Raw genomic sequence first — 27,489 nt, 5'->3', positions numbered from 1 at the left:
AATAGAAAGAGGGCCCCAGCATGGACTGATCGGGAAGTCTTGGATCTCATCGCAGTGTGGGGCGATGAGTCCGTGCTTTCAGAGCTGCGCTCCAAAAGAAGGAATGCTAAGATCTACGAGAAGATCTCCAAAGCCATGGCAGAGAGAGGCTACAGCCGGGATGCAACGCAGTGCCGCGTGAAAATCAAGGAGCTGAGACAAGGCTACAAGAAGACCAAAGAGGCAAACGGACGCTCCGGATCCCAGCCCCACAGATCCCGTTTCTACGAGGCACTGCATTCCATCCTTGCTGCGGCCGCCACCACTACCCCACCACTGACCGTGGACTCTGAGGATGGGATATTGTCCACGGCCGGTTCCTCGGACATGTTAGCGTACGGGGAAGATGAGGAAGGAGATGAGGAGGACGAGGCAGTCGACAGCGCTGGCACCGCTGATTTCCCCGACAGCCAGGAGCTCTTCATCACCCTTACAGAGATCCCCTACCAACCCTCCCCAGCATGTAACCTGGACACAGATTCAGGCGAAGGATCAAGCGGTAAGTGCTTTAAACATATTAACCTTTATTTTTTACAAAACTTGAATATTAATACTAAGAACAATCTGTGAATCATGATTTCTTCCCCCTGGGCGCTTAAGTAATCAGTAACAACTATTTAAAAAAAAATCAAACAGTGTCCGGTTGTGCATGATTGTGCTGCCCAAGCTGCTCCACTCTTTAGTGCCTGCTACTGCAGCTATATTAGAATCCTGTCTATATGTCCGGGGATAGAGCAGTAGTCCTCCACGGACATCTCCACAAAGCTCTGCTGCAGGTAATGGGATAGCCTGTTCATCAGGTTCCTGGGGAGAGCGGCTTTACTTGGTCCTCCGAAGTAGGAGACGTTCCCGCGCCAGGAGACAAGCAGGTACTCCGGTATCATTGCCTTGCATAGCATGGCGGCAAAGGGCCCCGGTCTCTGCAGGCTTTCTCGAAGCATCCGTTGGATCTCGGTGTCCGGGATCCTCATGAGAGTTATGTCGCTCATGATGACCTGCTTTGAATTAGGTAGGGGACTGTTAGTATTGGGACTGCTTGCAACAAGTTCCTTTACAGAACTGTGACCGCTGGTTTACAGCCACGCGGTGGGGGCGGGAGAGGGGCAGCATACAGGGATCTTTCCCTGGCTCATCCGCGAGGGGGTGGGACAGGGCCAGAGTTCCTGCTTGGCCGATTGCTGGCAGCACAGACTGGCAGTGCTTTCAATGTGAAAGGAGGCCAGTGGTACTCCTACAGTTTTAAGCAGCCACAAGTCTACGGCTTACCATGTTTGCCTGCTACAGAGAGTACCGTGTCCTGCCCCACTTCCCAGATCGGCAGTGCAAAAGCCCAGGCACTGAAGGCGAGGTTCGAAAATTCGACCTTGTCCTGAGTGCGCATGTGATAGGTGTGGTTCATGGTCTTGTTCACAGAGAAAAAATATGTTCTTGATTCACAACCACATTTATCTTTCGGAGGAATTCACTGCCTTTTCCTCATTCCCACAGCCACATCTGCAACTGTCTCCCAACCCAGCTTGGCATCACACTCCCAGAGGCTAGCGCACATTAGGCGGAGAAAGAAGAAGACGCGAGAGGACATGTTCTCAGAACTAATGGGCTGCTCCTGAGCCCAGGCAGCACAGCAGAACCAGTGGAGGGAGAATTTGTCACAAATGCACCGGACACACATGGAACGTGAGGAGAGGTGGCGGGCAGGAAGACCAGCAGGCGACTCAAACGCTGCTTGGACTTCTGAGGGAGCAAACGGACACGCTCCGGCGCCTTGTTGATGTTCTGCAGGAACGGAGGCAGGAGGACAGAGCCCCGCTGCAGTCTATCGGGAACCGCAGTCCCCCGCCACCAAGTCCCATACCCCCCTCTCCCAAAGTCCAAAGAAGGAGGGGTGGCAGAGTCCGTGAAAACTCTCACTCCACCCCTGCAGACTGCTCAAGCACCAGAAGGCTGTCATTCCCCAAAATTTGAAAAGTCCTTTCCTGCCCGCCTCACCCAAGCCCCCGTCCAACTTTCACCCCCCAGTTTCCTGTCTGGTTGTTAATAAAAAATATGTTTCTGTTCATTACTGTTTCACTCAGGTTCTTTTGAGGGAGAGTCTGTCTGGAGGGGGGGAAGGGGATTGGTAATTGGACAGGACAGTCACCTTTAGCAGAGTACAGAGGCGGGGGCAGGTCCAGCATCAGGACACATACACAGTGCAGTCACTAGTGACCCTGGTCAGTCTGGGAGGTGGTTTTCATCTCCTGGGGGGGGGGTTGCTCTGTGACTTTGTGGCGGGGGAGGGCAGTTACAGATCTTATGCTGCAGTCCTTATCCTGGATCACAGAGCCACGCAGCAGGGGATCTGTAACCCTCCTCCCCCAGGCAGAAACTCACATAGCTGACACATACACGCAGTTCCGCCCAGGAGTGATGGCAGGCTCCGTTGAAATAACCAGTGCACCACTGCGGAGCCTGTCATTCCTGGAGTTTAGAAGCATCATTTGCATCAGAACACTAAACCCGCCCCCCGCCACAGTCTGCGTCCACGGTTTAAAACATTCCCGCGAAAACAGTAATAAAGACAACGGTGTTCATTGACAAAATAGAACTGATTTTATTTTTTGGGAAGGGGGTGAAGGGGGTATGTAACTGGAGGTTCAGCTTCTGTGTCCACAAACTTAACAGTCACTGGTTACCCTGCTCAGTCTGGAACCTTGCTTTCAAAGCCTCCCAGATGCACTCCACCACCATTCTGCACTTGCTCAGACGGTAGTTGAACAGTTCTTTTTCTGTGTCCAGGGTGCCAGTATAGGGCTTCATGAGCCAGGGCATTAGCGGGTAGGCTGGGTCCCCGAGGATCACTGTAGGCATCTCCACATCCCCAAGAGTTATTTTGGGGTCCGGGAAGTAAATACCTTCCTGCAGCCGTCTAAACAGACCAGAGTTCCTGAACACGCGAGCGTCATGAACCTTGCCCGGCCATCCGACGTTGATGTTGGTAAAACGTCCCCTATGGTCCACCAGTGCTTGCAGCACCATTGAAAAGTAGCCCTTTCTGTTAATGTACTGGCTGGCCTGGTGGTCCGGTCCCAGGATAGGGATGTGAGTCCCATCTATAGCCCCACCGCATTTTGGGAATCACATCGCGGCGAAACCATCTATGATGACCTGGCCGTTTCCCAGGGTCACTACCTTTGAGAGCAGTACCTTAACGATTGCGTTGGCTACTTGCATCACAACAACCCCCACGGTAGATTTGCCTACATCAAAGTGGTTCGCGACTGACCGGTAGCTGTCCGGCGTTGCAAGCTTCCAGAGGGCTATGGCCACTCGCTTCTGGACAGTCAGGGCTGCTCGCATCCGGGTGTCCTTGCGCTTCAGGGCAGGGGACAGCAACTCACAAAGTTCGAGGAAAGTCCCCTTTCACATGCGAAAGTTTCGCAGCCACTGGGATTCGTCCCAGACCTGCAGCACTATGAGGTCCCACCAGTCCGTGCTTGTTTCCCGGGCCCAGAATCGCCGTTCCACAATATCCACATGACCCATTGCCACCGTGATGTCCTGAGCGCTGGGTCTCGTGGTTTCTGACAGCTCTGTGCTACTCTCCGACTTCAGGCTCTCACGGCGGTGCCGTAGCCTCCTCGCCCGATTTCTCTGCATCTGCCTCAGGGAAAGGTGTATGATAAGCTGTGAGGTGTTGAGAACGGCCACAACTGCAGCGATGGTTGCAGTGGGATCCATGCTCGCAGTGCTGTGGCGTCCGCGCTGTCACTGATCAGAAAAGTGCGCGAACTGATTTCCCGCCGGCGCTTTCAGGGAGGGAGGGAGGTCGGTAGTGACGGACGGATGACGACAGTTACCCAAAAGCACCCTCTACACATTTTTTTACCCAGAAGGCATTGGGGGCTCGACCCAGAATTCCAATGGGCAGCGGGGACTACGGGAACTGTGGGATAGCTGCCCACAGTGCACCGCTTCCAATGTCGACGCTTGCCCCGTTAGTGTGGACTCACAAAGTCGAATTACTGTCCTTAGTGTGGACACACACGTTCGACTTTGCAATATCGATTCCACATATTCGATTTAAGTAAAATCGAACTACTCTCGTAGTGTAGACATACCCTTAGTCTCTAAGGTGCCACAAGTACTCCTGTTATTTTTGCGGATACAGACTAACACGGCTGCTACTCTGAAACCAGTAGAAAATGGCTACTTTGTCAAAATGGAGATTTCCACAGGAAATGTCCATTTTTGATTACATATGCTGGATTGTTGTTGGAAAAAATATTTTTTTAATGAAATTTCTTATGTGGGGGGAAAAGCATTTCTGGACCAATTCTATTATTTAGATGTCCATAGATTCAGATTGCTTCACACCTTCCCTTATTTACAGACTCCTACTTACAGAAATTACTTTATACATAACTTTTGGATTGGGCCCGGACAAGTCAATATGACTGGTGGGGGGAGGGATAGCTCAATGGTTTGAACATTGGCCTGCTAAACCCAGGGTTGTGAGTTCAATCTTTGAGGGGGCCACTTAGGGATCTGGGGCAAAAATCAGTACTTGGTCCTGCTAATGAAAGCAGGGGGCTGGACTCGATGACCTTTCAAGGTCCCTTCCAGTTCTATGAGATAAGTATATCTCAATATATTATTATTATTATAGATCAAGATCATGTCATGTATAGAAGAATATTTACTATAATTAGTTAAATAAATTAATTAAATAAATAAAATAAAAAATTATTGCAATTAATGAGCATAACAGATTGTGCCTTGTCTGTATTTAGGCTTAAACTGACCCTGACTTTCTGATATGACTAATAAAGTTACCTTAATCATAGACTGTGTGTCATGGGTCAGGGTCTGTGATTGTGTGTCTCCTGAATTAATGTAGAGAACTTTTTCCATAATTAGCAAGACGTTGGTTGGAAGTCCTTACTTGGCCTTTGGCCAGCAGCATCTGTGTCCATAAGTCCATATTTTAAACAGAACCAAGCGTAAAAATGTCAATGAATTTTGCAAGTAAACACACTTTACTCTAGTTTCATTGATGAGCAGATGTATCTGCTTTCATTCCTATCCAGTTTCAAAATATTAAGCTTGCAGATAATGTGCCAGTCAAAACAGCATTTTAATAAAGGCAGGGAGGCAGGTTCCCTTTCTTATCTCAATGAAGTGAGCCACACTTTAAATTAGCTAGTGTGTGATGTTAGAGTAGATGGTGCCTAAATGAGTTTCAATTATGTTTGCATAATAACAGGAGATCCCTCTCAGGAGCCTTTAACAAGATTAAAAAATGAGCTTCCAGTTTGCTTTTTCCAGTTCTCCTTCATGACATGTACCTGACGGTATGAATGGGCAAATAGATTAATATTTGGATTCTGGTGATACTCAGTTTAGGGGGTGCAAACATCTGGAGCCTTCCAAATGTGAGTATCCTCCAACTCCAAATATGAGTCTGACAGCCTTCTGCCCCAAAAGGGCTTGAGCCATCTCGGGGTCTTGTTAATGTCTCCAGGTCCCTGATCCTGTGAAGACTTTTGCATGAGCTTAACTTTATGCAGGTGAGTCGTCCCACTGCATCAACTTTTTGCAAGCTCTAGACCTTGAATCTTAACAAAGACACCAATACTAACAACTGTACTGTTACATGTAGGGGGTCTGAAGATTATTTTACTGAGTTCAAAATGTTTAATGATTTATCAAAAAATAAACAGGCCTTTTCTCCTAAATTATAATTCTCTTCCTATCTAAAATTTTACTTTATATCTCTGCAACTAACACAGATAAACTGGATGTAAAAGGGCTAGCTGCGGTGTTCCAGACCTGTATATTATTGTGTTGATTATTCCAAATTTAATCTAATTTATTTGTCATGAAGATCACTGGTGCTCAATTTTGAGATTAGAAGTGTTAAAGAAAATGGGAGGGGAAACCACCTGATGCAGTTGCATAAATCTTAGTTTCCAAATTAACATCAACAAAAATCTATCCATAAACTGCAGCATTATCTGTAGTAATACTCTCTTAATAAAGAAATCTGATTCTTTATTGTTAATTAGGAAAAGTAGATACTGGAAAACAATTTGGAATAAGAAGATTCATGTGATAGAACTGACTACTTACCACAGAATGGTACATTTTATTACCATTTATAGGTTATTGTGTATCTTGGTTTCTAACTCAGTTCTGTACCATTGCTTTTTTGAGAGCCAGTTCTAGACACAGATAATTGCACACTAATGTGCACTGTCTTTTAATTTAACAAGTGGCTTTGATCCTGAGACAAGGAAGGAAAAAGAATATTTTATTTCTTGGGTTGTAAGCTACTGGGAGCACGGATTGTCTCTCATGGCACCTGGTGCAATAGAGCTTCAGTTGTGGCTGGGGACCTTTTGGTACTGTTGCAATACAAATAAATAAAACTGCCTACACCTTACTTAAGTTCTTCTTTCAGCTTGTATGATATATGTTTGGATAATACTTTATATAGCACCTTTTATTATAGATCCTGTTTATCCAGAAGGTATCCCAAGATATTTCCCAGACAGTATACAGTGCTACTGAAGTGCAGCCACCTCTGGGGTGGCAGCTGACTAGAACATAGCATGTTGCATAGCAGTGAGGTGGGAGGATTTTGTTAATCATGAAGATCAAGACAGTGCTCTTAAGAACAATGCATTGTGCTTGTTAATGTCTGTACAACAGTGTTTAAGATCTGGTCTGATAGTTCCTAAACACAATAAAACATGTCATGCTTAAGTGTATATAAAAGTTCTACTGTTTGTTTTTGTTTGTATTAAGCTTTGCCTCTCCAGGGGAACGAACAGATAACAGATGCAAAAGTGCAGGTTTCTGTGCTTGCTTGAAAAGCTCTTGGAGAACAATGCCTCATACCCCTGTATATGCTATGGATGTCACAACAGCAGACAGTCGTTTGCCATTTGTGTCAATAAGCAGGTTAATGTGACTTTGAAAGGAGCCAGAAGTAACCCCCACTGAAGCTTTCTCTTTCCCTTCACAGGTTGTTAGTCGAGTGGCAGCACAGCAAGGATTTGACTTGGATCTTGGATACAGGCTACTGGCCGTATGTGCAGCCAACAGGGACAAATTCACTCCAAAATCAGCTGGTAGGAAAAGGCTATTTCCATTTATCAATGGTTCTTTGAGGGTCAGATTCTGAACAAGTATCACCAAGTATCTTGCTCCACCATAGCCACTGAATGTGCTGGCCATGAACCAGGGATACCTGATGCTGGGAACCCCTGCATTCTCTCCAAAAAGTGTCACTTGCTGCCCCGGTGCTCCTCCTAGATAGTGTTACTTCCAGAAACAAGGTCCCTAATATTCTGTAACCCTGAGATGGAAAAAAAGACCTAAGGAGAAACTATACACCCAATCCCACCATTTTAGTGAACTCTTAATCTCTCGCATTGCCTTTCCATAATGTGTCTATTTGTCTCACTCCTTCAAATTCCTCCTACAATCCTAACTCTATCTAGTGTGGACTTTTTGTTGTGTGGGCCATAGGTGTCTGTATAAAAAGTGACAAAGAGTCCTGTGGCACCTTATAGACTAACAGAAGTATTGGAGCATAAGCATCTAACGAAGTGGGTATTCACCCACGAAAGCTTATGCTTCAATACTTCTGTTAGTCTAAAAGGTGCCACAGGACTCTTTGTCGCTTTTTACAGATCCAGACTAATACAGCTACCCCTCTGATGTATAAAGAGTACCACTTGTTCTTGTAATTCTTGCTGTTTGGCAGTATTCTCACCTATTCTTAACCTGTGTAATACCATGCAACCACCATTCCAATAGTCTGGCAAACAATGCATTCTCCTCCATTGTACCACAGCTTGCTACCAAAGTAGCAATAATGGACCCTCGACATGTCACTGTTGTGTGGGAAAGATGAAGAATCCATTGTTTTGTGTCTTTTTGTCGCACTTGCTTACATTTATTTACTGTGCTTAATTTTCACCTATTCTCTTAGGTGACGAATGTCAATATAACACGCATAATCTAGGAAAATGAGCAGATAACTGCACGTTTTCAGAATTGGACATACTTAATTGTATTGCTTTCATGCTTAGTATTGACTGCCATGCCACCACAGTCACAACCTTAGCAAATGTCACCTCCTTCCAAGACAATAATTCTTATAGTGAACTGATTGGATCATACTGCTGTTTCTTATTGGTGCCAAACTTCCATTCATGGGTAACTTTTGCCTTCAGTGTTCAAGGCACTTCCTTATCAAATAGTGGGTCATGCCTTATGTCATACTCATTGACTTCACAGATTTGTCTTTTGTATGATTACCAGATTATTAATTTTGCTAAATGTCCAATAAATTGTCCATGATTTTTACTCCTCTAAGCACCTCCATGAAATACTTATTGGCTCTCAAAATGTTCTATCCAATGTATTAGGCATGATCTCCCATTTGTGAATTATCTCCAGTGATAGCTATCTGTTCTTTCCCTGATTAATCTTATCAGAGGCTTTTTAAGTCCACCTTTGTGTGCATTAAGATTCCTCTATTTCTAAATATGTTTAAAATAGACTTACTAAAGGTGCCGTGTCATTTCTTTTGCCACTTTTTCTTGACATGTATCCCATCACAGTGCTGGCAGAGGGAAGGTTGTCAGTCTTCAGACATTTTCATTTCTTGATTCACTTTTCTGGCGTAGTCTTGACAACCTCCAGTTTTTCATTCCTTCTAGGGAAATGTTATGTCTGTGTTTAGCTGCTGCAAATAATTATTTTTTAGTCATATCTGTCTTCACTCAGTGCATTTCCCTTGCAACCCCAGAAAGGTACTGCTGTCTCTGTCATTAGCTGCTTGTATCTTTATGTATTTGGGAATAAAAATCTTTAATTTTTAGCTTAACATATGATAGTAAGAATCTTCTCACTCTCCTCCTTTGCTTACCATTTCCTCCTCATGTACATAGCCTCATCCTTTAATTCCAATGACCTTAAGTATTTGCTTTCACCCGTGCCTGTGTTTTGTCTTGTCTACCTGTGTTTCACCAATAATCTTTGCATTTCCTTTTCCATTAACATCAACTTTTCACAATCACCTTTATTACCAAATTTGCTAGAGTAGGAGCATAACCATGGGCATCTATTAATGAATCTGTGAAAATTCACATCAGTAGACGCAGTCCTTGCCCAGAAGGGCTTATGTTCACATGGCAGACATGTGAGCGCTACTACAATAAGTGGGGAAATTGGAAGATGGGCAGACCCGGGTTACAAAAGTATGGTCACTCCTAATCATTCTGACAGGAGGGGGTTCATAGTAAATTCCAAATATCCCCACTGTTTTATGGTCTGTTAAGCCACAATGATTCTACTCCCTCATGAAACCTCCTCTAAGATCTTCTGTCAGTTATTTCTTGACACTACCTTTTCTCCTTCAGCATTTTCTCTGGATCTTTCTAAGTACGCTATATTCCTCAGTATTTATAGCTCCCTTCATGACTCACTTAAGTTATTATGTCAAGAATTCTTGCATGTGTAGTTTCTGAATAATATTTTCTTTTTCCCTGGCCTGGCTTGTTGATTTTGTATAGGACACCTTCAAAACTTTATCTGAATGACCCTCCCCTTCCTACTCCCAATATGTGCTGATGTATATCCCGTGTGATTTTTTTTTTAATCCAATCATTTTTTGGAGTATTTTCTTTCTCTGGACTTGAGGAATGTGCAAGGGTTTGAGTCCATTCCTACAAGTTACACTTTAATGTTATTAAGGAAAGGTACTTCTATAAATGCTGTTTTTCCATATTGTCCACCTCTTTGAGATAAGCAAAATGTGAGATAAGCAAAATTTCATTAAAGAGAGGTAACCAGAAATTTTTGTAAACCCCTCTCCAGCCCATAATTTCTAGATTACTTATTTGGTCTAAAATGAATATGACCCTCATTTTTTATGTGTAAAAGTCCAAAAATATGAGATGCAGTGATTCTTAAATGGTTCGTTATGTATCCCCTATCTAGTGTTTCTATATGTGTTACATACAAATCATCAGGAAAGTCAAGTGTTGCCTTAAAAAAGAAAATTGTTCCCATTAGTAGTAATTTATTGCCAACATGTTTTTTATAAGTTAAAATGGCTTATTTGAATCTTTTTTTAAATGAGGTTCTAGTTAGAAAAGTGTTAAAATTGCCCTTACTCAACATATTTGCTGCGTGTGTATCCCCCAAATCATACCTGCTAACGTTACTGAAAACCTCTTTTGTGTGAGTGTGAAAGAGTATTGTCATACAGGACATACATATCTCGGCGATCAAGCTGGAGTGTATTCTGACTCATGCATCAGTGGCCAAGTTGTAAGCTAAATTCTAATGTCAGAATCTTTGTTCCTGGGATGATGTTTGGGGTGTGTGTGTGTGGGGGGGGAGACATAGCTTGATTTTCAGTTCTCAGATTTAGTTTGCAGAGCTGGTAATTAGAATAAACATCTTTTTTTACTTTTAAACTGAGCAGAATTAATCTGGATATAATTGAGAGACTAAATATGGTACCCTAGAATGGCCTTTTCACAGAGGCATTTTCTTGCATTTGCAATCCAATGTCTTGAGAGCTGAAGATCTGCTTTTTATTATTATGCAGATTTTGAACTTTTTTCCCTTATGTCATTCCCCTTTGTAGAAACAGTATTTTTCCCCCCCATGAGTTAGAATTGCTTTACTAGGATCAGTCACTTTGTTATGGTTAAAGGGGCTGGTATTGGCACTTCCTGTCAGTTAGGAAAGTATTTCCACTTCGAGGAGCGTCTTCTTTACAGTTTACACTGAGTACTTCATATAGTATGGTGAGACTCCAAATGACTTCACTGCAAAATTTTGGAGAGCAAACTTATCACATGCAAATTCTTAACAATCTAAATTGATCCATCCATTTGTTGTAACGCAAAGGGTAATATTTTAACAGTCTTGGGTTTAAGAAAAAGTACGACTGTTAACTATTTGCCCTTCAGTAATGCTTTTCATGTTACGATCCTAAAGCACTTTGCAAGCATTAACTGTGGGACTAGATTTGGAAGGTGTGCAAATCTTCTTTCTGTATTGAATTTGTATTTAGTTTATTTAAGGGTCTGGTTTCCCTGTTCTACTTGGATAGCCCCTTAACAAAGAATGACTAGCAAATCAGAGAGGCAGAATACCTGAGGATCCACAGGAGTTTGTGAAGTAAAGACAAGAGAGCAAATGTTGGGACAAAGCAGTGGAGTGGTTTGTATTGTGCAGGCAACTGAACAGTTGGATTAGCCCATCAGACACACTGCAAGAACGTTGTGTCCCACAAGACCTGGCTATTATCTTTCATTCCTAATGTGAAAAGAAAGTTCCCATTGGCTTCAGTGGGACCAGGATATCACCCCAATGTATAAATGGGCCTTTTTGTGTACCACAATACAAGACTTCTTGCAATACACAAGTCCCTCACTCTTGTAGAAGAAGTGTATAACAATTTACACTAGCATCAAGATCACAATTAAGGCCAGAGTTGGAACTTGTACTGAGACCCTCCACAATATGCTTGAGGGACTTTGAGGAGCCAGCACCATTGCTGTTAGTGCTGCAGCTTTTCTGTGGATGAAGAGAAAATTCATTCTGCTACTTTTCACAAACATTAAATGTGCTTTATAAAGTTCTGTTTCCCCCATGCCCAACCCCACCCTAAAAAAGAGAGAGATTGTTGTTACATTGGCAATAAGACAATATGCATTCAAAAACTGAGAGTGCCAACTGTAAATATCTATCCCATTTTCTTAGAACTATTATATTTTTCTTTTTTTGAGGAGAGGGGCTGGTAAATGGCATACTAAAATAAAATCAATTGCTAAACTACTCATTGAGTTGTATATACTGTAGGGATGAACAAACGACTTTGTGCCAAGTAACAAGTGGCTTCAAATGTCAATCATTTCCCAAGTTTTCTGGAAGCTTGGATTGATCCAGATCAGTGTCATTCACCACCTCCTCTCCTCTCTAAGCCCTGCAGCCAGTATGTCTTTCCTCCCACTACTAACCCCCCTAACATTTTAATTTGGGGCAAATCAGCCCTTAGGTTTCTCTGCTAAGCCCTGAATTGCTGCCCACTGGATTTTAGACCCCCACATCGACTTGTGCCCCAGAGCACTGTGCATATGTGGTGTGCGCTCTGGAGGGTCCAGTCATTGCCAGAGTAATGATATGAGCAGCATGTAGAGGTCTCCAGACCTGGTGGCGTTTCTGAAATGATAGGGAGGAGGAAGCGGCAGGGGGAAGGACAGAGATGAAGGAAGATGGTTCATTGGGTGTGGTGGAAAGGACACCCAATGAACCTTTGGGGCTGCGTCTTTAAAAGGTGAGTTCTTACATTGCCTTAGCTAATGCATTGCCACTAAAAGGAGGTAAAGTCCTAGTGAAGAGAAGGCAGTTTGTAGTTTTCACATGTGTTTAGCAGTCAGGTTGAAGACTGTGGGAGCCTAGGGTTTATCTTGATCTGCTAACACATGTTAGTAGAAAAACGGCCTTGTCTTCACTAGGATTGTACTTCCATGTTCGTTGCCACATGTTAGCTGCCGTAAGGTGAGAATACATGTTTTTTCCTAGTGAAAACAAAGCCTGTTAGGTTATTGTTGGGGAAAATATCTACCCCAAACCCTTCTAAAGTTCATCCAGTACTGGCACAGCTCCTACGTAGTGTACTTGTGTAGCTTCTTTTCCCATTTTTTGGCCTAAGCCCTTTGGGCGTGGAGTTGTCAGCTCTTCAGAGCATCAGTTTCCTTCCATTCTTGCTCTGAGTTGCTGAGACTGGGTTTGAAGTGCTCCTTGTAAGTCCTTATTTATTTTACTTAGCTAATCCTTAATTATCCAAGTGGTTAATGTGAATTGTTCTGGAGGGTGCCTAGGGAGACCCGTGTGGCGTGAAAAGTATTAAAAAGTTATTGTGTGGTTTTTCAGTAGTAATAGTGATTTAATGACTTGTGCCTCTTGCCTCTGTTTCTTGGCATTTAACCTGTCATAATGGCTGCACCTCCATTTACTCTTAAAGCCCACGCTGCTGTGTCTGGGCCACTGCCTCTGTAGCAGGTCAAATGCAGCATTTCCCACTGTGACGGGTTGGATCACAGAAACCCCCTTGGGAGTTGCCACCCAATGTACCAAGACTACCCCTGCTCCTGTTTTCCCTGCCAGCTCAGGACTCCAGCACCCTGTCTTGCTGAGCCAGACACTCCCGTCTGCTTCAACACAGACCCAGAGTCTGACTTACTTGCCCCAAAGCTGCAAGTTTACCTGAAAACAGCTCACAGAAGTGTGCTTGTCTTTAGCACTCAGATGCCCAACTCCCAATGGGGTCTAAACCCAAATAAATCCGTTTTACCCTGCATAAAGCTTATGCAGGGCAAACCCAGAAATTGTTCGCCCTCTATAACACTGGTAGAGAGATATATAGCACAGTTGTTTGCTCCCCCAGGTATTAATACATACTCTGAGTAAATTACTAAATAAAAAGTGATTTTATTAAATATAGAAAATAAGATTTAAGTGGTTCCAAGTAGTAACAGACAGAACAAAGTAAGTCACCAAGCAAAATAAAATAAAATGCGCAAATCTATGCCTAATCAAACTGAATACAGATAATCTCACCCTCAGAGATGCTTCAGTAAATTTTTTCTCAGACTGGACACCTTCCAGGCCTGGGCACAATTCTTGTTGCAGCTCAGGTGATAGCTAGGGGATTCTTCATGATGGCTCCTCTCTCCCTCTGTTCCCTTCCACCCCTTTATATATCTTTTGCATAAGGCGGGAACCCTTTGTCCCTCTGGGTTTCCACCCCCCCTCACTGGAAAAGCACCAGGTTAAAGATGGATTCCAGTTCAGGTGACATGATCACATGTCACTGCAAGACTTCATTACTCACTTGCCAGCACACACATATACAGGAAGACTCACAGGTAAACACAGCCATCTGCGGATAATGGTCCTTGTTAATGGGAGTCATCAAGATTCCAAACCATCATTAATGGCCCACACTTTACATAATTACAGTAGGCCCTCAGAGTTGCATTTTATATTTCTAGTTTTAGATACAAGAGTGGTGCATTTATACAAATCAGATGATCATACTCAGTAGATTATAAGCTTTGTAATAATACCTTACAAGAGACCTTTTGCATGAAGCATATCCCAGTTACGTTATATTAACTTATTACCATATTTTTCTAAAACTATCCCAGTTACATTATATTGACTTATTATCAAGTTTTTATAAAACCATATAGACTGCACAACGTCACACCCACCCTGAAGACAGATGACACAGCTTTAAAAAATAGATTTATAAGTCTTTTCATGACAGCTGCTCCCAAAACATCAGGGTAAGTTCCATTGACTTGTTGACACCTATAGGGAATGGCCCAGCAGGTTAGCTACATGCTCATTTGCTTCTGAACTAGGGCTACCTGTGTGCCTTTGTGTTTGCCTGTCTTTTCTCTCTTCTTAATGCCTCCTCCCTCAGTGCTGCCTGAATTCTCCTCGTAGCATAGTGCTGATTGGGACCCCTAAAGGTTCCAGAATTTAAATGAAGGCTCTTTGGAGCATGAGCTTTGCTGATTTTGCCCTTCCAATCCAGCATTTTCAGTTGTATAATACATTTTATTTTAAGGCCTATTATGCAAGTAAAATGGAGTTCACAGATCATGGTGGGTTTTATTTTTTATTGATTTATTTATTGGTAAGTCAGGAAGTTGTTAATTTGCTAAAAAAAAATTCATAAATACTTTAACAAGCTGCTGAACTTTTCCTTGCTCCCAGAGTAGCTTTTGCTTTTGTCAGTAGGCCAAGCTGGGGCCAGACAAGGGGACGACAGGATGAGATCATACAGGAGCTTTGTCAGAAAAAGACAGTGTTCGATATCTCTGCACTGAGAGAGGCCTGAGGGCAGTATTGTGCAGAGAAAGTACCTCAGCAGTCACTGAGAAACTGCAGCAAATGAATCCTGTGACAGCCTGGATGGGCGGCTAAGTGTTAGACATTTGATAGCAGAGATAGCAACCCTTTCTCTTTGATAGAGTGCTGTGATTGGCTTGTTTTCAACCACAATTGGCTCTGTTTGGTTTTCTTTAGTATTGCAGTTAAACAATAACACTACTAAATCTTCTTAATTATGGACTTTATTAAATAAAGTATGAAGCTTCATGTCATTAGGGTTTTGTATATTAAGATTTGTTTGGTTTTGGGGTATCCTTTTAAGACCATAATGGCTTATCATAAGAGTAATTAAGCTGTGCTTTTAGTGGGTCAGATACCAAAGTTATCAGTACAAAGGACCCTGGGATAACCAATTTGTATTGCAGTTAAGTGAATTGGCAAGTCGCAGTTTTAAGACATAGCCTTGACATGATGCTGGAGCCAAAGGGTTTGTCTTGAGTAGGCTAAAAGGTCTTTTTCTTGTTCAGTGTGTTAGCTAATGTGACTTAAAACATTAGCGTGGACAGGGCGAGTTGTATTTTAACACAGGTTATCTAGTCAGAGAACTCTTGGCTCTTCACTACGCTTCCAGCAAACATATGGATTCTAATCTAGATATACAGTATCCTAAAAGAGAACATTGATCATGGGTGGTTAAGTAAGGGTGGTATTTGCTTTTAGGTCTCACTTTTTGAGTTTGTCTTGTATATATGACACTGGACTGGGTTCAGTTCCCAGCTCTGCCACACACTCACTGTGTGCCCCATGGCAAGTCAGTCAATCTCTCTGTGCCTCAGCTCTCCGTCTGTGAATTAAGGATTAAAATGTCCCCTTTCTCCAGGGCCGCCCAGGGGGGGAACAAGTGGGGCAATTTGCCCTGGGCCTCGCAGGGGCCCCCACGAGAATGTCGGCGGCTCCCCCCCACCTCCGCCTTTCCCCATCCCCTGGCGCCTCAGCATGCCACGTCCAGGAGCGGCCCTGGACAGCGCTGCAGCAGCGTGGCTCGGGCGGGGCCTGAGGTCCACCCGCTCGGAGCCGCGTGGTAAGGGGGCGGGGCTGTGAGCTCCGGCGGGTCGAACGGCAGGAGCTTCTGGACGTGGCTCGCTGAGGCTCTGGGAGAGGGGGGAGGCGGGGGTAAGCGGCATGGTAAGCCCCTCTGAGCCAGGCATCCCCCCAGCCCTGACCCCCAGCTCCGAGCCCAGCCCCTCTGAGCCGGGCACCCCCCTGGCCCCATTCCCCCCCACAGCCCTGACCCCCAGCTCTGAGCCCAGCCCCTCTGAGCCGGGCACCCCCTGACCCAGAGCCCAGCTCCCCACTCAGCCCTGGGCAACAGTAGCGCCACCCCCAGGCAGCGACAGCCCATTGGCACCAACCATCACCATCACCCAGCGACAGCCCATTATGTAATTGCAAAAGTATACATACCATTAAAGCATTTAATGTTTTTAAATAATGTATTTCGTGTATTTTCAAATTATTAAAAATTAATTTTTGAATGTATTTCACTGGTTATGTTTTACATTTCCAAATGCATGTTACTAGAGTATTGCAACGTTTTTTTATGGAAGGAGCCCCCGAAATTGCTTTGCCCCAGGCCCCCTGAATCCTCTGGGCAGCCTTGCCTTTCTCTCACCCATGGCCTACCTGGTCTGTTGAAATTGAGAGGCCTTTGGGGCAGGGACTGCTTCTAAATCTGTATTTGTGCGGTGCTTAGCACAGAGGGGCCCTGATCACAGGTGGGACCCCTAGGCACTGCTAGAATTCAAATAATAATAATTCTATGCTGGAGTACAGATCCAAGAAATATAGCTCTATTAAATGTACGAATCTCCTTCTCAACGATTTATAGTTGCTTCCACACAGAAGCAGGTAATTCATGCCTAACTACTTAGTTTTGTAGTCAGATATTAGGAATGGCAGTATACAAAAACCTGTAGGAGAACACTTCAACCTCCCTGGACACACAATAGCAGATTTAAAGGTAGCCATCCTGTAGCAAAAAAACTTCAGGACCAGACTCCAAAGAGAAACTGCTGAACTTCAGTTCATTTGCAAATTTGACTCCATCAGCTCAGGATTAAACAGAGACTGTGAATGGCTAGCCAACTACAAAAGCAGTTTCTCCTCCCTTGGTGTTCATACCTCAACTGCTAGAAGAGGGCCTCATCCTTCCTGATTGAACTAACCTCGTTATCTCTAGACTGATTCCTGCCTGCATATTTATACCTGCCTCCGGAAATTTCTACCACATGCGTCTGACGAAGTGGGTATTCACCCACGAAAGCTTATGCTCCAATACTTCTGTTGGTCTATAAATTGCCACAGGACTCTTTGTCGCTTTTTACAGATCCAGATTAATACGGCTACCTCCCTGATACTTAGTTTAGATTAATGGGCTAGATTCACCAATTCCACATCCCTGCGCAGCCTGGCCCCCTGCACACCAGGGTGATTCACCATGTAGGAGAGCAGCCAGTGTTAATGCTACCTAGGGGGAGACTGTAGCTTGTGTCTGTGCTCCGTGGGCACCCTATCAGCATAGACTATGGAAGGGATACAGTGAATTAGCTCATCCTGTCATTCATTTCCCAATGAGCACAATCCACTTCGGGGCTAGGCTGGAGCTGACAGTGGTTGTGGAAAGATTTCAGCCCCTCTTTATCACTGTATCCTTCCCTCAGTGGAACCTCTACTTCAGTGATGCTGTCCTTGGGTTCTTCTTCGAGTGATTGTTCACATCCATTACACATTAGGTGTGCGCGTGTCGCGTGCACGGACGTCGGAAACTTTTTCCCTCAGCAGCTCCCATCAGGCCGGCATTTCCCCCCAGAGCGGCGCCCCGCTCTAGCGTATATATATCCCTGCGGGCCCGACCCTCCCTCAGTTCCTTCTTACCGTCCGTGACGGCGTTGGAACAACTCTGTCTCTCGCTTGAGAGTGTCCCTTAGCGTTAATAGTTAGTGTTCTTCTTAGCAGTTATCAGTTCTTTAGTAGTAGTTAAGCTCCTTTGTGTTAGGTGTTTGGTCGATCCCAACACCGGCCCTGGGCGGCGGGGCATGCCGCACGCCCAAGGCTTCAAGGCTTGTGCCACGTGCCGCAAGCCTATGCCGATAAGCGATCCCCACGACTTGTGCCTCCGTTGCCTGGGGGAAGCGCACCAAAAAGAGCGCTGCAAGATCTGTAAGGCCTTCAAGCCCAGGACTAAGAAAGAGGGGGACTTTTGCCTTAAGCAGCTGCTCATGGAGGCTGCATTACAGCCCTCCACTTCGACGCATCAGGCCGCGGCACCGTCAACTTCGGTGCGGAGTGCCCCGGTGTCGGTTCGTGATCCGGCACCGGCGGGACACCATAAGCCGACGGCACCGACACAGCAAGACCGCCCCCGGCACCGGTCATCTTCGCCGGCAAAATCGAAGGGCCAACCCAAGGTCCGAGGACGCTCCCCACATAAGAGGGCAGCGCCCGCGAAGACCTCGAATGCGCCTAAGGGAGTGGTGACCCCAGAACAGATCCCGGTGCCAGTGGCTCTGGCGCTGAGAGGCCCGTTGAGCCCCGGGGTAGGCGCATCGAGTGAGGAGGAAAGGCTGGAGGAGCTTGTGGAACAGCCCTCCACCCCGGACACGTTTGAGGCAGCAAAGGACCTCATCGAATTGTCCGCTGTGGGCCCCCTCCAAGCCAAAGATAATCCACCAAGACTGCCATCCAGAGGCAAGCCGGCAATGGTGCGTCCATCACGGTCACCATCTCGGCGCTGTTCCCGGTTGAGCTCCGCCTCGGTGGACTCCCAGCTACCCTCGGCGCAGAGGGCCGCACAGCCATTGGGCCCCAACAAGCGCCCGGCACCGACCCAGCAGCCCTACTCGAGTAGGCACCGGGACGTGTCAGCCAGGCGATCCCCGAGACCGTCCACTCGCAGTCGTTCCCGGTCCCGAGGTCATCGGTACCGCTCCAGGTCCAGGTCGGCAAGACGTTACTCCCGGTCCCGGTCACGGAGGTACTACTCTCCGACCCCAGACCGGCACCGTCCCACGGCACCACCGTGGCCATCCAGGTCACCGTCTGTGGTTTCGGAGGCAGACTCAGGCCAGTCCGGCAGATTTGCCCACAGGGCACCGGCAGGTAGAGAACACGAAGCCGCTTGGCACCCACAGTGGAGCCAGCCAGGACAATGGCCATTCTGGACCCCTTGGGCCTACCACCAGCAAGGCCCCGCGTCCAGGACCTCAAGATCTGGCCCCTTGAGACACCGGTCCCGCTCCCCGCAGGGGCACCCCTCCTCGCGCAAGGAGGCCACGGTCTCCAGACCACCGGAGCGAGAAAGAGCCAACTCGGCACTGAGCCCGGCACCGTCTCAGGCCCACACTATAGGACAGACCCCAGAGGAGCGCCCAGTAGGTGAGGAGTTGCTGGAAGAGGAGGACGCACAGAAGGCCCTAACCTCTTCCTCCTCACCAGATGAAGCCGTGGCAGGCACGACAGTGTCCGGCCCTCCCCCGATTGACCATCGGGCACACCAGGATCTGCTCCGCTGGGTAGCCCTCAATCTGGGGTTGCAGGCGGAGGAGACTGTAGAGCAGGAGGACCCCATGGTTGACATCCTAAGCCCGGAAGGCCCCTCCAGGATTGCACTCCCGCTCATAAAAACAGTACAGTCGAACTATAAGACAGGGTGGCAAACACTGGCCTCCAGCACACCAACTGCGAAAGGCGTAGAGAGGAAGTACTTCGCCCCCTCCAAGGGGTTCGACTTCCTCTTTTCTCACCCAGCACCCTGTTCGCTGGTTGTCTCTGCGGTCAACGAAAGAGAGCGGCATGGCCAGCAAGCCCCGGCCCCCAAGGCCAAGGAGGCAAAGCGCTTGGACTTATTTGGGAGGAAGGTCTACTCGTCCGGGGGCCTCCAGTCGAGGATCGCTAACCAACAAGCGATTCTGAACAGACACAATTTCAATTCTTGGGCATCAGTCTCCAAGTTTAAGGACTCCCTGCCCCAGGGTTCACAATCAGAGTTCGCTGCCCTGGTGGACGAGGGGAAGGCAGTAGCCAAAACCTCTTTGCAGGCCTCCCTTGACTCCGTGGACGCAGTGGCCAGGACAATCACGTCAGGAGTGTCGATGAGGCGCTCGGCATGGCTACAGGCTTCCGGCCTTCCCCCAGAGGTACAAAACACCTTGCAAGACCTCCCGTTCGAAGGGTCAGGCTTGTTCTCAGACCAGACGGATGCCCGATTGCATAGCCTCAAAGACTCTCGAGCAACCCTCAAGTCGTTGGGAATGCACACCCCAGTGACACAGAGGAAACCCTTTAAGCCCCAACCACCGCAGAGGCAATATCACCCTCGTCCTAGACAGGAACCGTACCGCAGAAGGGGTAGGGATAACAGGCGTAGACGTAACAACACGCCTAACCAGGGCCAAAGCCACGGCCAAGGCAAGCCGCAGCTGGGAAATAAGCAAGGGCTTTGAAGCTGCGTTCGAGGACAGCGTACTGACCCTTATACCAGATCCTCCTATATGTTTCAGGGACCGCCTGTCCCGTGCTTGGTCCCGTATAACATCGGACCGCTGGGTCCTTTGCACGGTGGAGGCGGGATACACCCTTCAGTTCTCCTCGCCCCCTCCCTTCCACTCCCCATCCCCGTCCCTCTTCAGGGACCCCTCTCACGAGCAACTCCTTATGCAGGAGGTGCGGGCCCTCCTCAAAGTAGGAGCAGTGGAAGAGGTCCCTCCGGACCTAAGAGGGAAAGGGTTTTACTCCAGATATTTCCTCATTCCCAAAGCAAAAGGGGGCCTCCGTCCCATTTTGGACCTACGCAAACTAAACAAATTTTTGGTCAAGGCACGTTTTCGTATGGTCTCCCTTGGCGCTATTATCCCATCCCTGGATCCGGGGGATTGGTATGCTGCCCTCGATATGAAAGATGCGTACTTTCACATCGCCATCCGCCCGGCCCACCGGCGGTTTCTGCGCTTCACCATCAACCAACACCAATTCCAATTTACGGTCTTGCCCTTCGGCCTAGCAACGGCCCCACAAGTGTTCACGAAATGCATGTCTGTGGTGGCAGCCTTTCTTCGAAAAAGAAAGATGCGGGTATACCCGTACTTGGACGACTGGCTCCTTGCGGGCAGGTCAGAGGATGAAGTCCGCTCCCACGTGGCACTGGCGTTACAGGTGTTCCGCAAGCTCGGTCTATTGGTCAATGTACCCAAGTCCTCACTGATCCCCACGCAGAGACTGGATTTCATAGGAGCAGTTCTGGACTCGGTGGCGGCACGGGCAAGTCTTCCAGTGTCACGGTTCCTGGCCATTCAAAGGGTCGTAAGCTCCATCCAACAATTCCCCACGACCACGGCCAGATGCTGTATGCAACTCTTGGGGCACATGGCGGCTTGCACACATGTAGTCAGACATGCCCGCCTAAGACTCAGACCGTTACAGTTGTGGCTGGCCCAAACGTATCGCCCCAACAGAGACCCCTTAGACCTAGTAGTGACAATCCCAGCTCGGGTGTCGAACTCCCTGCGCTGGTGGCTTGATCAGCAGCAGGTTTGCGAAGGGGTCCCTTTCGCCACCCCGCAACCCACTCTGACGTTAGTAGCAGATGCGTTAGACCTGGCTGGGGGGCACACCTTGGGGACCTGCGGACCCAGGGCTTATGGTCCAAGGAGGAAAAGTTGCTTCACATCAATCTGAAGGAGTTAAGAGCAGTTCGCCTTGCCTGCCAGACCTTTCACGCTACCATAGAAGGCTACAGCGTGTCAGTTCTGACAGACAACACTACCGCCATGTTCTACATAAACAAGCAGGGCGGGTCCCGATCCTCTCCCCTCTGTCACGAGGCGCTCCTCCTATGGGACTTCTGTATAGCCCATTCAGTCCACCTACTGGCTGCATATCTTCCAGGGGTCCAAAACGGGTTAGCGGACCGCCGCAGCAGGTCCTACCACATGCACGAATGGACTCTGAGAGAGGACGTCCTACATTCAATCTTCCGGGGGGAGGGGGGGGTTTCCCCAGGTGGATCTCTTCGCCACCAAGGACAACAGCCAATGCCCTCAGTTTTGTTCATTCCAGAACCTCAGCCCAGGCTCATTGGCAGATGCCTTCGCGATTCCGTGGGACGGGAGCCTGAGGTATGCCTTCCCACCATTCCCGCTCATCCACAGGGTCCTGCTCAAGACCCGCAGGGACAAGGCGACAGTCATCCTCATCGCACCGGCGTGGCCATGCCAACATTGGTTCACGACCCTGCTGGAACTGTCCGTGACCGCCCCGATCGCCCTCTCCCTCCATCGCGACCTCATCACGCCGGACCGGGGTTGCCTACTCCACCCGAACCTACCGTCGCTACATCTCACGACGTGGTATCTCTCTGGCTAAACGATACGGAGCGCAGGTGCTCCCACCAGGTCCAGCAAATTCTTCTTGGTAGTAGGAAGCCCTCCACAAGGGCAACCTACCTTGCCAAATGGAAGAGCTTCTCCCACTGGTGTGAGCCTCATCACATACAGCCTCTGCAGGCCTCCGTCCCATCAGTACTGGACTACTTGCTGCACCTCAAGCATCAAGGGCTCGCCCCCGCCTCAATTAAAGTGTATCTGGCCGCCATATCGGCATTCCACACCGGAGAGTTGGGGGTTTCGGTGTTCTCCAACCCCACAGTAGTCCGATTCCTCAAGGGGCTGGAGAGGGTCTTTCCCTACTCGTGCCCGCCGGTCCCTGCATGGAATCTTAACTTGGTCCTAACTAAACTCATGGGGCCGCCCTTTGAACCCCTAGCCTCTTGCTCCCTCATGCACCTCTCATGGAAGGTAGTGTTTCTAGTGGCCATCACATCGGCTAGGAGGGTATCGGAATTGAGAGCCCTCACTTCGGAACCCCCTTATACAGTTTTCTATAAGGATAAGGTGCAACTGAGGCCGCACCCCAAATTCCTTCCGAAAGTGGTCACGCAATTTCATATGGGGCAGGACATTTGTTTACCGGTGTTCTTCCCTAAGCCCCATACGGACCCAAGCCACCGCAGCCTGCATACCCTCGATGTCCGTAGAGCCTTGGCATTCTATCTGGAACGGACTAGGCCATTCCGCAAGTCGACGCAACTGTTCACTGCCATTGCGGAGAGAATAAAAGGCCAGCCTATCTCGGCGCAACGCTTGTCAGCATGGATTGTGCTTTGCACACGCACATGCTATGAGCTCGCCAACGTACCAGCCCTGGAGATCAGTGCTCACTCGACTAGGGCCCAAGCGTCCTCGGTGGCTATCTTGGCGCAGGTTCCACTCCAGGAAATCTGTAAAGCGGCGACCTGGTCATCGGTACATACGTTCACAGCCCATTACGCAATCCATCATCAGACCAGAGAGGACGCGGTGGTCGGCAGGGCTGTGCTTCAGTCAATTGTTCCTTGACTCCTACCTCCTCCAATGGTAAGCTTGTGAGTCACCTAATGTGTAATGGACGTGAACAATCACTAGAAGAAGAAAAAATGGTTACCTACCTTCTGTAACTGTTGTTCTTCGAGATGTGTTGTTCACGTCCATTACACTTCCCACCCTCCTTCCCTTCTGTCGGAGTCACCGGCAAGAAGGAACCGAGAGAGGGTCGGGCCCGCAGGGATATATATACGCTAGAGCGGGGCGCCGCTCTGGCGGGAGGGGGGACCCTGCCGGCCCGACGGGAGCCGCTGAGGGGAAAAGTTTCCGACGTCCGTGCACGCGACGCGCGCACACCTAATGTGTAATGGACGTGAACAACACATCTCGAAGAACAACAGTGACAGAAGGTAGGTAACCGGGTTTTTTTTGGAGGTAAAGACAAACTTAAACCGTGGCCCAATGCTTGTAAAGCACTTCGAAAGTGAAGAAATTGGTGACCTAACTGTCCAACAGAAACCTGAAAGGAAAAGAGGTGGAAGATAGGGGAATGCATATATGCATATGGAGGAGAGAAGTAAGCAAATTCTTTATAGTGGCATTTGCCCATCACAAGTTGCTGTAATACATTCTGGCATGTTATCCTTTTCCAGCTGTGCTTCATCCAGATGTACACATTTGGGTCATTCCAGTGCCCAGCCACCTGGACAGTAGGATAAGCCGCTTCCACTGGGATTGATAGCTTTTTGCCACTGATGTGCAGTGCTAGCAGGAGCATGAATTGGATGAGCAAATTAGCTCATTCTATCCCAAGATAACAATTGCAGTCAATATATGCAACTGAGTTTCTGCTGGTCAAAATCCCAAATCCATTTCTTAATTCTTGTATTCCTGTGTCACTTAGCCTTAAAGAATGTTCTTGCTCTTAACCCCTTGCAAAGGAAACTAGTATGCCCCAGTATAAAAGTTAGTAGACAATGCTTATTTTCAGAGAAGTATTATGAATTAGGTTAATTTCCATGCAGAGAGGTATTATTTTCTTGAATAGTTTTTACTATTACTTCTCCTTTCATTCTTATTAATTCTTTCCAGATATAATAGACCTGTAACGAAGAATTTAGATTAAGTACTGTGTGATAAAACATAATTTTAAACATCAAATAAGAATAATCAAAGAATCAAGCAGATCCAGTCTAATAAATTATGTTCATTTTTAAACCATATCTTTCTGACATCATATGGAAGTGGAAGTCAAGGAGCAATGTCCTAGAGTAATAGAAGTAATGTCCTAGAGTAAAAGAAGAGTAGATATGAAGAGAACTTTTAAAACATATATTCCCCTCATTGGTGCAAGATTGTTCCCTACAGTGTATAAATGTATGTTTTCTATGAAACTCAGTGGAGTAAATTTGTCCATCTTTGAAAATTTTGATTGTTCTCTTTATATACATTGTTTTTCTTCCATGTTACTTCAGTTTTTAATAACTCATAAAGAAAAGAAATGAAGATTGGATCAATCAAAAACGTAGGGACCTAAAACTAGAAATGGGGCCTGAATCAAACCCCTGCTTTTAACCAACACTCTCCAACTGCTGGTTGTTCTGAATCTGACCTCAATGGCGAGAGAGAGAGTGTGTGTGTGTGAGAGAGAGAGAGAGAGAGAAACTGAAGCTGAAGTGTGGCTGAGCTGCCTTAGACAAGACTTTTGACCCCATATGTAAAGTGAGGATGATTATTACCTACATATCTACACAGGGGCATTGTGAGGATGAATTGTTTAAGGCTTGTAACATGTTTTGTAGATGGGGTAAAAGTGTTCTTTAATGTTAAATATTATTATTAGTTCATTTCTCAGTTTGCAACAATTAGGCAGGCGTATGAAGAGCCATTGCTTCCCTTTGCTAAAGCTGAGTCATGTCTGTATGTGGATTCTAGAGCACCAGCCTCACACTCTCAGCACTTTACAAAATGTTATACTTTACTCCATACAGTAATGTTAAGCATGAACAAATTCATGAAGCTGCCATAAACCCCTCTGAAATCAAACCCCACACAGAAGTCTCATTAGCCCATCAACCCATTCCCTCCCCAGATGAAATGGAAACTGAGAGGCTGATCAATCCCGGCACTCAGATCCCAGGTTTGGAGAAAGGAAGTTCCAAAGTTTAAGTGCTTTCATGGAAAATGCTTGCCAATGCCCCCTGTCCTGGTTAAACCAAGGAGACACCAGCTTGTGCATCTCTGCTGATCCCAATGTGGCATTTTCACACAAGGAAAGAGAAGTTAAGCACATAATCATTTCCCAAACCACTTAGGGCTTTACAAATGGAAACCAATACCTTGAATTCCAGCTGATCACTCTGAGCCCTGAAAACCTCTAATGCAGGCTCTTGCAGTGCCTCATATATTAAAATATTTTTAATAGTCAATTTTATTTATTTCTTACTTTACTTTGGAGTCATTTAAACATTCAAATCTGAACAAGACTGGTCCCCAGGAAATAATATTGAACTTCTGAGAACAGAGTGGTTGGGTTTTGTATGATGATCTCCTCTACAATTGCCTGGCTGGACCCAAATCATATTCATCTTACTTGCTTTGGAAATTAGGGCCTTTTCATCATAGGAAAAACAAATCACATTATTTAGTGTGCTCACTATAGAAGCAATTTCATTAAGACAAAGAATTGTAGTGGCCTCTAGATTCTCGGTGTGAAAAATGATTCACTGCAGGTCTAAAATGAGATTGGTAGATGTAAATTGTTGGGAATTTGTAACAGTCGTCGTTTCCCACTGGGTGTTATTGTGCAGGTCTTCTGGCCTTGAAATGCCAGACAGCTGTGTGAAAGGGTTTTTTTTTTGGAATACTCCTGGCTTTTTTTTTTTTTTTTTAAATACTGCAGTCAAATGTGTATCTGTCTTTCTTTGAAATAATTAGTGGTACCCCAAGAACTGTGAATTGACCAAAGTATAAACCACAAAGCAGGAAGGCATGTGGGGTGGGGGCAGGGAGAGGATGGGGTTTTCTTGGGAACAAAATCTTACCAGAGAATCATTACAACAAAAGTACAGTTACAAAACGTACTCTCCCTGCCCTGGTCACGTCAGTCACCTGGAGTGCTACAGAGGGAGCTAAATATATGGCCCTGGCATTAAATTGTTTGGGATGTTGTTTAAAATACAGGGGGTGCTGGAACAATTTGTATAGTGGGGGAGCTGAGAGTCATTGAACCAAACTGTAAACCCTGTATATAATGGAAACCACTTCAACCAAGGGGGGAGTGTCATCACCCCTAGTTCTAGCACTTATGTTAAAACATTACACAATATATAAAAAACAACCTCCATGGCACAAGTAAAAATACCAAGGTGAGGAACGTCAGTGAGCAAAGGGAGGAGGGGCTAGCAGTGTCCCAGGATGAGAGCGAGAGAGACTGTCCTCTCTTTATTTTCCAAAGAGCAGAAGAATTGGCTGAGGCAGATGCTCTGAGTGGAGCAAATTCCACACCCTTGGAATGCTGCTTAGCAAAAGCGTGGCTCCCCATTGCAATAGTTAAACCTCTACAGTAACATAAATAATACTATAAAAAGAGGGCAAGTACTTCTTAGTTGCGGCTCAAAGGAAGGCTTTGATTACTCTATATATGCTTGTATATAAATTAACCCGCACTTATGCATGTTAAAATTAATTCAGGGCACTCTACCTTCAGATACAGTATATAGCCTTATGTGCAAATATGGGAACCCACACCACATCCAAGGGCAGAGACTCAGTTGACCAAAGGGCAGCAGCCAGTCCTTCTAGTGCAGTCACACTTGTACCACCAAGCAGACTAGCTGCTCCTCAAGTGCGGCAGCATTCTCTTCTGGCTGGGAGGTAGACTCCCCATTGGAACAGCTTTCAACACAGGCTCCATATAGGGCTGGGTGTTCTCTGGCACATCCAGGGCCGGCTCCAGGCACCAGGCACCCAAGCTGGTGCTTGGGGCGGCACCTGGAGGGGGGCGGCGCGGTGCTCCGGCCGCCGGGGACAGCGGGGCCACAGCAGGGCTCGCAGCCCTCCCCCCGGCGCTCTGGCCGCCCTCCCCCCGGCCGCCGGGGGGAGAGCGGCGAGCCCC

At 46.8% G+C, this 27,489-nt stretch overlaps 1 protein-coding gene across 12 annotated transcripts in view; it reads left to right on the top strand.

The window, feature by feature from the left end:
• Positions 1 to 27,489, top strand: part of LOC112112062 (zinc finger MIZ domain-containing protein 1) — a 504,548-nt gene that overhangs the window by 316,787 nt on the left and 160,272 nt on the right. For all 12 annotated transcript variants that reach the window (XM_024207775.2, XM_024207776.2, XM_024207786.2 and 9 more), the window contains one exon: positions 7,049 to 7,154. In XM_024207775.2, coding sequence (XP_024063543.1) covers positions 7,049 to 7,154 — 106 coding nt within the window. The remainder of the gene's footprint in view (positions 1 to 7,048; positions 7,155 to 27,489) is intronic.

The sequence above is a fragment of the Terrapene carolina genome, unplaced genomic scaffold (assembly GCF_002925995.2).
Source record: "Terrapene carolina triunguis isolate 2854851 unplaced genomic scaffold, T_m_triunguis-2.0 Scaffold148, whole genome shotgun sequence".
Lineage (NCBI taxonomy): Eukaryota > Metazoa > Chordata > Testudines > Emydidae > Terrapene > Terrapene triunguis.
This window is presented reverse-complemented; position numbering and strand designations above follow the sequence as displayed.